The sequence below is a fragment of the Vulpes lagopus genome, chromosome 3 (genome assembly GCF_018345385.1).
Source record: "Vulpes lagopus strain Blue_001 chromosome 3, ASM1834538v1, whole genome shotgun sequence".
NCBI lineage: Eukaryota > Metazoa > Chordata > Mammalia > Carnivora > Canidae > Vulpes > Vulpes lagopus.
Window position 1 is genome coordinate 85522386 of NC_054826.1, and position 10150 is coordinate 85532535.

The 10150-nt window shown below is 45.3% G+C and overlaps 1 protein-coding gene across 3 annotated transcripts in view; it reads left to right on the forward strand.

Moving 5' to 3' along the window:
* Window positions 1-7217, forward strand: part of MTR (5-methyltetrahydrofolate-homocysteine methyltransferase) — a 106330-nt gene extending 99113 nt beyond the window's left edge. For all 3 annotated transcript variants that reach the window (XM_041749065.1, XM_041749066.1, XM_041749067.1), the window contains 4 exons: window positions 563-763; window positions 1557-1749; window positions 2857-2969; window positions 3597-7217. In XM_041749065.1, coding sequence (XP_041604999.1) covers window positions 563-763; window positions 1557-1749; window positions 2857-2969; window positions 3597-3683 — 594 coding nt within the window. In that variant the 3' untranslated portion in view covers window positions 3684-7217. The remainder of the gene's footprint in view (window positions 1-562; window positions 764-1556; window positions 1750-2856; window positions 2970-3596) is intronic.
* Window positions 7218-10150: the final 2933 nt, after the last annotated feature.

Genomic DNA, 10150 nt, shown 5'->3' on the forward strand with positions numbered 1-10150 from the left:
CTGGAGGTGACACTCGGAAGCTGGACCTGCTGGATTCTCCTTGTGGTGTCAGGCCAGACAGGGGTGTCCCCAGCTGTCTCCCGAGCCACCACTGTGGCAGGCAGCACCAGACCCGGGGCTACTCACCACAATTCTGTTGAACTGCTTCTATGATGCTAAGTAGAGGTTTATGCATTTGGTGGATCCCTTTTGGGCATAACTTCAGGATTTAATGTTGATCTTGAATTGTGAAAAACTTTTCAGGGGAAATTTTTTTTTTATATGAATGTTTGGGGTTCCAGTTGCTAGCACAGAGCCTATAGGCATGCAGGAAATGTTCACTCAGTGTGTGCAGGAGCAAATTCAGTGGTTTCAGTGGTTTCTTGACTGTTATGTCATATGTATTTTTTATCAAATACTTGCTACATATCAGGTGCTCTTCCAAGTACTGGGTATAACAGTGAACAAAACAGACATCCCTGTTTGAAGCTTATATCTGTCCAAAGAGCCTAGATTGCTGTCCCCTGTGTGTTGTTGCCATGTTCGTGCTAATGGTCCATCTGTGTCCTCCTTGGGTTTTAAGGCCGAGAAGGACTCTGCCAGCACAGACCCCTACCACTGCCTCTCCGACTTCATTGCTCCCCTGCATTCGGGCGTCCGCGACTACCTGGGCCTCTTTGCCGTTGCCTGCTTTGGGGTGGAAGAGCTGAGCAAGGCCTACGAGCAGGAGTGTGATGACTACAGCAGCATCATGGTCAAGGCTCTGGGAGACCGGCTGGCTGAGGTAAAGCAATGGCGCTGGGGGTGGAGCGGGGAGCCCATGACAGTGCCAGATGCTAAGCAGCCCTTGGAATCCATGTCCTGCTATTGTTTTTACCGAATCAGATGGGACTGGCTTTAGCATCACACACAATTTTACTTTGTTTTTTAAATTTTTATTTATTTATTTTTTTCATAACACACAATTTTAAATCAGCTCTTCTTGAGTTGCTCTCACACGTCATCTTTTGGGCAAAGGAAAGCCTTTGCCATAGTTTGTAGCTGTCCTTAGAACCATGACCCCTTCGCTGCAGTTCTGATGTCTCCCTTTGCTTGTTGTGATATTTTCCTGAAGAACCTGGAAAAATCAGAGCACATTTCTATGTCCAGGCTCCTTGTTCTCATTTGCTGTCCTCCATAGATTGCTCATCTTCCTGTGTCGTGGCCAGGGTCATCTAAGCCATGGGGAGATCGCCTCTCCTTTTCCTGAGGCCAAGCAGGAGGAGCTGGCAGCTATAATCATCCCTCCTCATTCTCCATTCTCCTCATGGCCACAAGCAGGGAACTGTTTCAGTTCACAGCCCTCAAGTCCTCAGATCATTGAGTAGGCCACGTCAGAGCCCAGACTGTGAGGCCACAAGTGGGCAGAGAGCAGCCGACAGAGCCACAAGCGAGTCAGGAACCCAGTCTGACCCCTTGTGCCCAGTTCCTCCTGGCTGTGGTTCAGGCGAGGGGAGTGCTCCAGCGGGGTCTGATGGCCAGTGGGGTTTGGGTTGGGGGAGCGCCGCGGCCCACGCACACCTTGTCCTGGGCTGCAGGCCTTTGCGGAGGAGCTCCACGAGCGGGTCCGCAGGGAGCTGTGGGCGTACTGCAGCTGTGAGCAGCTGGATGTCGTGGACCTGCGGAGGCTGCGCTATGAAGGCATCCGCCCAGCCCCCGGCTACCCCAGCCAGCCTGACCACAGCGAGAAGCTAACCATGTGGAAGCTCGCCAACGTGGAACAGTGCACAGGTGTGTACCAGGAGCTGGGGAGCCCTTGTCCTCCCCTGTGTGGTTCCTAGGCCTGCCCTTCTCACAGCAGTGCACCCGGGCTAAGCATTTTAAAATAGGGAAAGCCTTAGAATGACATCCCACTGACTCTCCTTGTAGCTGTTGATCATGGTAGTTTATATCCATGTGACTGAATGGTAGTCTCACATGCCCATGTTTAGATCAATCAGTTGCAATGAACAGTTTCTCTTAACCTGCAACAGATGAGAAGTTAGCACATCATATTGCCCACACATCTCCCTCCCTTCCCCTCATCTCCTGCGCGCTGCTTTAATTTCTCCATCAGTGACCTTTGCAGCCTTTAGTGACATAGGTCACGTCACCTCCTCCTTCTGCTCACAGACCATGTCTCCCGACACTGCTTCTGTGCAACACCCACCACACCCCTCTGCTCTTCGCTGTCTTGGCCTTTACTCTTTTTTAGCACAGTTAACTGTTTCCATGGAACTCATCAGAAGCATGCTGTGTGCCCATGAGGTGGCAGGAACATATGTCTCAGTGAGAGACTGGGGCGTTTGGATGCAGTTGGCAGGAATGGTGTGGACTCCTAGGCCCGTCAGATGCAGATTAGAGTCCTTCCCTGCCACAGACTACCTGGTGATCTTCGGCAAAGGTTTAACCCTTGCACCACTCTGTTCCCTGTCCGTGAGGTGGATGGCTTGTACTGGCTGGCCTCGGTGTTTCCTTTGAGTACTGCTGTGGGCTCGTTCTCAGGGCCCGACTATCAATCATCCCCTAGTGGCACAAGCCTGGGGTCCAGATGGTGCTCACCTCCCAGGGCTGGCACTCCTTACTTGAGAGGCCTGCACTGCAGAGCATGTGGAGACCTCTGTAACTGGTATTGGAGACTTGTGGTGGGGGCAGACAGACAGGCTTTGCCAGGCCTGTCCCCCTGGATTAGAGGACACTGGCCTGAATTTCTGTGTCGGGTGTCCACCTAGAAGGTGTCAGCTCATTTTCATTCACCTGTTACCTCCTAAACAAGAGTTTATTGGGTGCTACCAACCACCAGGCCCTCTGCTAGGCATGGGATGAATCTGCGTTTTTCCCCCATGTTGCTGTCTCCAGGCATTAGGTTAACAGAATCCTTAGCAATGGCACCTGCTTCAGCAGTATCCGGCCTTTACTTCTCCAATTTGAAGTCCAAATACTTTGCAGTGGGGAAGATTTCCAAGGACCAGGTAAGTTAGCTGTTTCATTGTTTATGGCTTCTCTAGATGCCTACATTGTTTGTCTTTTTTTTTTTTTTAAGATTTTATTTATTTTTCACACATGCATGAATGGGGGAGGTGCAGAGGGCGAAGCAGGCTGCCCACTGAGCCAGGAGTCTGATTCCCAGGACCCTGGGATCATGACCTGAGCTGAAGGCAGACACTTAACAGACTGAGCCACCCAGGCGCCCCAATGCTTGTCTTGTCTTAAGTAGAACTGTAGAACCTAATTTATTTTACATGTGAATGAGAATAAAAACAAAGGGAAAACATGACGAAATTTACCCCCATAAATGGATAATGTCTTAATTTGATTTCAGCTTGTTACCCTGATTCTTTCCTCCCATTTACACCTCTTAGCCCGCAACATTCACACACTCCAGCCAGCATCTAAGCACCAGATACTTACTGCTTGTTGTTTTCTGCCCAGAGAATAAGGCAACTTGGCGAATAAATATCCATCTCCATGTAACTCAATAGATTGCTATTAAGACAAGAAATGGAAGGCTTTTAATGTTTCCTGGCAAATCCTGTGGAAACTTCACTTCAGAAAGTCTTATCATTTTGGTTTGATATGCTGCTTTTAATCTTTTACAGATTGAAGATTATGCTCTGAGGAAGAACATGTCTGTGGCTGAGGTTGAGAAATGGCTGGGACCCATTCTGGGATATGATACAGAGTAACTTTTTGTTTTAATCCCTTTCTGTTATCCTCAAGGATCCCTGAAAAAATATAGTCTAGAGTGCCTTTTAAAATTAACAGCAGTAACAGCAACATGCAAGCCCGGCCGTACCTGGTTGACATTTGCTCTGCGTCAGGCTTTTGGAAGACTGTCCAGTGGAACCCTGTACAGGAGCAGGGCTTTCCTATGTCCTTGAAAAGCAAGTGGCTCCTTTCCAGAGAACCTCAAATGAAGAGCAGTAACCCCCACTCTGGTGGTTTTCCTGGATGGGACAAGCTGGAGATGGAGGTCTTTTGCATTTCAAAGCAAGTCAACTTGCGTTTTTCATTTTTACTTCTGGTCCAGGAGGTCACCTATTTTTTTTTTTTTTCTTTCTCTTGCTCCCTTAGAAAAAAGCCTGGAACTTAGCTGAATAGAGAGATGTATCGAAAAATGTGGCCCTGTGGCAAAAGTCACACTGTGCAAAATGGGGCATTTTCATCTAAATGGTTACAACAGCAGACTCTGCCAGGGAAGAAAGTATAACTCTACTGTCCCTCTGGAAGACCTCATTTTCTAAAGTCTCCATCACATGGTTGCAGAAGGCCTGCTCTCACTGTTGATGGTTCAGAAATGCCCAAGCTGTTTGCCCTAGTGTGGTGGAACACAGTGGTGTTCTAGTTTTCACATTCCCTGCCCTGAGCAGAAGCAAGGAGGTGGGGCGAGAAAGTGGCTGCTGAGGGTAGTTAGCATTGTTTAGCTGTTTTCTGGAGTTGAGCAACTCTCAAATGAGCTGTGGTGTCCTGTGCAGAGTTGGGCAGATGAGCAGCGTTGATTCCACTTAATTCTCCTATTTCTGCAGCAACCCAACTCCTACAGTGTAGGAATGGCACATTGACTTGCTTTTAGTTATTTTGGGGGAAATGGTTAAGAACATGGGCTTTGAGGTCAAACCTACCTGGATTTACATTGCACCTTTGCCACTTACTTGCTGTGTGACATGGGCAGATCGCTTACACTCTCCAACACTATCTTCCCCTCTGTGAAATGGGGGCAGTGATACCAGTTCCTCTGCCATGGACCTGAAGGGCAGATAAATAAGAGTTGCATGTAGGGCACGTAGTATAGGATCTGGTGCACAGGACATGCTTGCTAAATGGTAGCTTCTGTGGAGCTCAGTGGGTAGTGCCTCCAGCTCAGCACATGGGAAGCCTTCCTGGCAAGGGAAGAGATGAATGGAGACTGTGAGAAGATACCAGGGAAATGCAGGTGATGACTGGATCAACTGCAGGAGGCGCTCTTTCTGGAGTAGACCCCCATTTACCCTCTGACTGGGCAGGGAAGCTACTTGTGTCATCTGAACCATTAGTGCTCATCTGCATGACAGGCCTCGCCCTCGGCTCCCGTGGTGTAAGCTGGCCTTGCTTTTCAAAGCAGTTGTAGCAGATTAACATTCAAGTGCCTTGGAGGCAGAGGGACAAAACATTCAGAAAAAGAACCATCTGCATTTGCAGTGGATGTGCCGAGTAATGCACCTGTTCAGCCATCGCTTGCCGTCGGAGCGAAGACAGCCATGTGCTTTGTGAGGTACAGTTAGCTCATGTATGCGTAAGAATGGGCCTCGATTTCCCAAGATACTTAGAAGACTTCTGTTCTATAACAGGTGGTACATTCTTCTGTGAGAAAGAGTAACCTTCTCTAAATATTTGAGTGTATCTTTTCAGGATTACAGTTGCTAAGAGTCTCCTGATTTCATTAAGTATTCACTATCTCTTCCCTCAGCTGAGTACGTGATAGAGTGGCTTCCTTAACTGTAATTATGTCCTCCCTGCACTCAGCTGAACTCACATAGTCTGTTTTTGTTTCTCTCTGGCATGCCTTTGCAGATACCAGGTATCTGCTGTGTCCTACACCTTCTCCCCCGTACTATCCTGAACCCCGTGAAGTTAGTTTTTTACCTGCCTCTTCTGACGTCAGTGACCTCTCGAGGTTAGGTCCAGGGATCGTCATCTGCATGGGCTTGGACAATATAGACCACTTCCTTGAAACTCTCATTTCCCTGCTTCCCTCTTGGCATCACTCTCTGGCTGTCCTGTGTTTTTGATAATTTCTCAGCCATTTTCATAGATTTTTATCTCCCTCCTCCCATTTAGATCCTGGTGTTCTCGGGCAGCCCGGGTGGCTCAGCGGTTTAGCGCCGCCTTCAGCCCAGGGTGTGATCCTGGAGACCTGGGATCGAGTCCCACATCAGGCTTCTGGCAGGGAGCCTGCTTCTTCCTCTGCCTGTGTCTCTGCCCCTCTCTCTCTCCTCTCTCTCTCTCTCTCTCTGTGTCTCTCGTGAATAAATAAATAAAATATTAAAAAAAAAAAAAAGATCCTGGTGTCCTCAAGGGCCTGTCATTAGTGGCCTCCTTAGTGTCTGTCATTTCAGTGGGCAATCTCACTGAGCCAATATCCCCATCTCAGCTATGTCTTGAGGAGCACAGCATACACCCAGCAGCCCCTGCCAGGAAGACAGATGAACATCTCAGACCTAGTATATCTCGTCTCATTCCTCTCAAATCGTGAAATTCAGTCATGATGAATGGTGCCACCATGCCAGCATCAGACCTCACACTCAGCCTGGATCATCTTTGGCTTAGATTCTTATGGTTACCTGAAAAGTTAGCATATGAAAGACACACTTAGCCTACTATAGTTGGGATAGTGGTAGAGATATTTCAGGAAGGCAATGCTTAGATGAAGGCCTGACTTGGGACTTGAGGATTAAGGTGAAGAAGCAAGATAAGAACAAATGAAGAGCTATTTTTGTTCATGAACAAGAATATTAAGGATCGTACCTCCCCAAATTGATATATAGATTCAGTGCCATTTCCAACAGAAATTACAATAGAGATTTTGTTCAATGTGACAAGCAGATATTTAAATTTATATGGAAAAGCAAAGGACTGGGAATGACTGAGTGCTTCCAAATGTGAAGAGGTTACAAGGTAGTAATTTCTGTTGTATGTGGTACAGAGGTGGGAATTCTGAGCAGTGCCATGAAACGAGGAGCCTGCAGAATAACCAGTGCATGCATTGACCTTTACGAACGGCAGAGGTGGCATGGTGCATCCAGGCGGACGGGCAAGGTGACCCCATATGTGGTGCCGGAACAATGTGTATTCGAAGGGAAAAGGTGAAATTTGATTTCTGCCTCACGTGTTAATCCAACAGTCAGTTCCAAATATATTAAGTTCTTAAATACAAAAAAAAAAAAAAACCATTCCCCTCATGGACAAGCCTTAGAGCAGGAAAGAATCCCTCGAGACAGAAAGGACTAATCATTAAAGAAAAGATGATTAGACCAGCTGTTTTTTAAGACTGATGTTAAGCTAATAAACAATTTAAGGCAGCAAAAATACAAGCCATGACTTGAGATATTTGTAATACACTTAATTGACAAAGGGTTAGTAAGCAGAATAGGTTTAAGAAAAAATAACTCTGGACAGAATTAGACTGGAAAAGGCATTTCACAGAAGAGGAAATACACATGGCTTATAAAAAAGGTGTTTGACAGCATTGGCAATCAGGGAAATATGAATTGAGACCACAGTGAGATCCTATTTTACATCTGTAAGTTTTGCAGAAATTAAGGAGCTTGACGAGATGGATCCCAAAGAAGTCTATGAGGACTTGCATGATACGGGCATGTGAACAGACACCTCTGCTTCAGAAAACAAATCCACCTCCCAAAGTTGACCTCTTGCATGCCTTGGGACTCCTGCTTGAGTATCTAACAACCTTGCACACGTGTACCAGGAGGTGTGGGCAACAATGTTCATTGTAACATCTTCATAATAGTCAATAACCAGAAAACCCGAAATGTCCATCTGTCTGTAGGAGAATGGATAGATAGGTATATTCCACACTAACGGGCATTATTCAGGAGTGGAAATGAATGGACTGCAGCTGTACTGGACGATAAGAATGAATCTCAGGAAATACAAGAACTAAAGCAGGCTCCAGGAGAGCATGTGCTATGATGCTATTTTTATTGAGCTCATAAACAAGCAAAACCAAAGAATATGTTGTCTAGCCATATGTAAACCGTAAAACTATGTTGTAAGAAAAAGAAGCAACAATAAACCAAAATTTAGTAGAGTAATTAACCCTGAGAAGGGGAAACTGAGCAGATCATAGAGGAACACATAGGTGGATGCAGGTTATTAGTAATATTCTGGTTCTTGGGCTGTATGATATGTTTATGGCTATTTGTTATATTATGCTTTATAACAGGGTCATACCTATTATTACATGTATTTAATGTCTGTATTAAGTATATTTTAAATAAAGAAAATAATTAGCAAAAATCTGGGATGGTGGCTTTGTATCTGATGTTGTGTGTGTCAAATAGTTATTTTTCAGAAAGGAAGGACGTTTCAGCTAGAGCAAACAACAGCGGGGCAGGAGGGTGCCTTGTGTCTGGGCCGCAGTACCCCAGGATGAGGGCCAGTGTGGCTTTGCGTGTTGGGCTTTGGTGAATGAGTGCACCCAGTACCGCTTGCTACTGCACAGAATATAGGAGGGGAGAAGAAATGAGTTTGGGACAAATTTGACACAACTGAATATGGACAGATACATGACTGGAATTTAGGAAGACTGGCCTTAAAATAGGGAGGCTTCATTGTGAAGATGGAAGCCAGGCCACAAGCATGGACAGGACAGCTTGTGGAGAACATGAGAAGGGAACCCAAGACAGCTGGATTCCAGGAACGGGGTGGGAGGGCAGCTCTCTAGGGAAAGGACACTGGGAGAATCCATGTCAGGTGGTCTGAGAGAGAGGGGGCGCATTTGCGGCATCATCGGAGGGTGTGGGGACCGTTGGCAGACATGGCGGATTGAGGGTTGAAGGGGAGGTGAGGAAGTTGTCTGTTTTTTAATGAACATTAGGTGTTGAGTTTGGTAAGTTATATATTTTGGATACTAGCCCTTTATCTGAATGTCATTTGCAAATATCTTCTCCCATTCCGTAGACTGCCTTTTAGTTTTGTTTCCTTCACTGTGCAGAAGCTTTTCATTTTGATGTAGTCCCAATAGTTTGTTTTTGCTTTTGTTTCTTTTGCCTTAGGAGGCATAGCTCTTAGAAGTTGCTACAGCCAAGGTCAAAGAGGTTGCTGCTTGTGTTCTCCTCTAGGATTTTGGATTCCTGTCTCACATTTAGGTCTTTCATCTATTTCAAATTTATTTTTGTGTTGGTGTAAGGAAGTGGCCCAGTTTTATTCTCTTGTACGTTACTCTCCAGTTTTCCCTACACCATTTGTTGAAACTCAACACCCAAAAAACAAATAATTAAGAAATGGGCAGAAGACATGAATGTGCATTTTTCCAAAGAAGACATCTAGATAGCCAAAGACACATGAAAAGATTCTCAACATCTACTCATCATCAGGGAAATACAAATCAAAACCACAATGAGATACTACATCACACCTGTTAGAATAGTTAAAATTAACAATATAGGAAAAAACAGATGTTGGTGAGGATGCAGAAAAAGGAGATGAACCCTCTGGCACTGTTGGTAGGAATGCAAAGGAGTGTGGCCACTCTAGAAAACAGCACGGAGGTTCCTCAAAAAGTTAAAAGTAGAACTATGTAGGATCCAACAATTCCTCTGCTAGATATTTACCGAAAGGATACAAAAATACTGATTTGAAGGGGTACATGCATCCTAATGTTTATAGCAGCATTATCAACAATAGCCAAACTATGGAAAGAGCCCAAGTGTCCATCAACTGATGAATGGATAAAGAAGAGGTGATACACACACACACACACACACACACACACACACACACATAAAATGGAATATCAGTCATAAAAAATGAAATCTTTCCACTTGCAATGACATGGATGAAGCTAGAGTGTCTTTTGCTAAGTGAAATAAGAGAAAGACAAATACTATATGATTTCACTCATGTTGAATGTAAGAAAGGAAACAGGTGAACATAGAGGCAGGAGTGGGGGAATACAAACCAAGAAACAGACTTAACTATAGAGAACAAACTGAGGGTTGCTGGGGGGTTGGGGTGGGGAGATGGGTTAAATGGGTGGTGGATACTAAGGAGGGCACTTGTGATGATCACTGAGTGTTGCATGTAAATGGTGAATCACTAAATTCTACTCCTGAAACTAATATTACACTATATGTTAACTAACTAGAATCTAAATAAAAACTTGGAACAACAAACAAAATAATGTTGGAGTGGTAGGTAGAATGGAAGGAATATTTTAAGATAGACAAGGGCTTTTATGCCAAGGGGAAATAGAGGTTACGAGGGTTAGAGAGTGCAAAAGTAAAAAAAAAGTACATGTTTTTTCACCTAAGTCCAGAGAGCCTGGACTTCCATCTACCAGTCCCCATGATTTAACCTGAGAGTTGTCCCTACCCTCCCTTTTTCTGAAACATCACATCCAGTTGGTTGCCATACTCTGACCATTTTACCCACT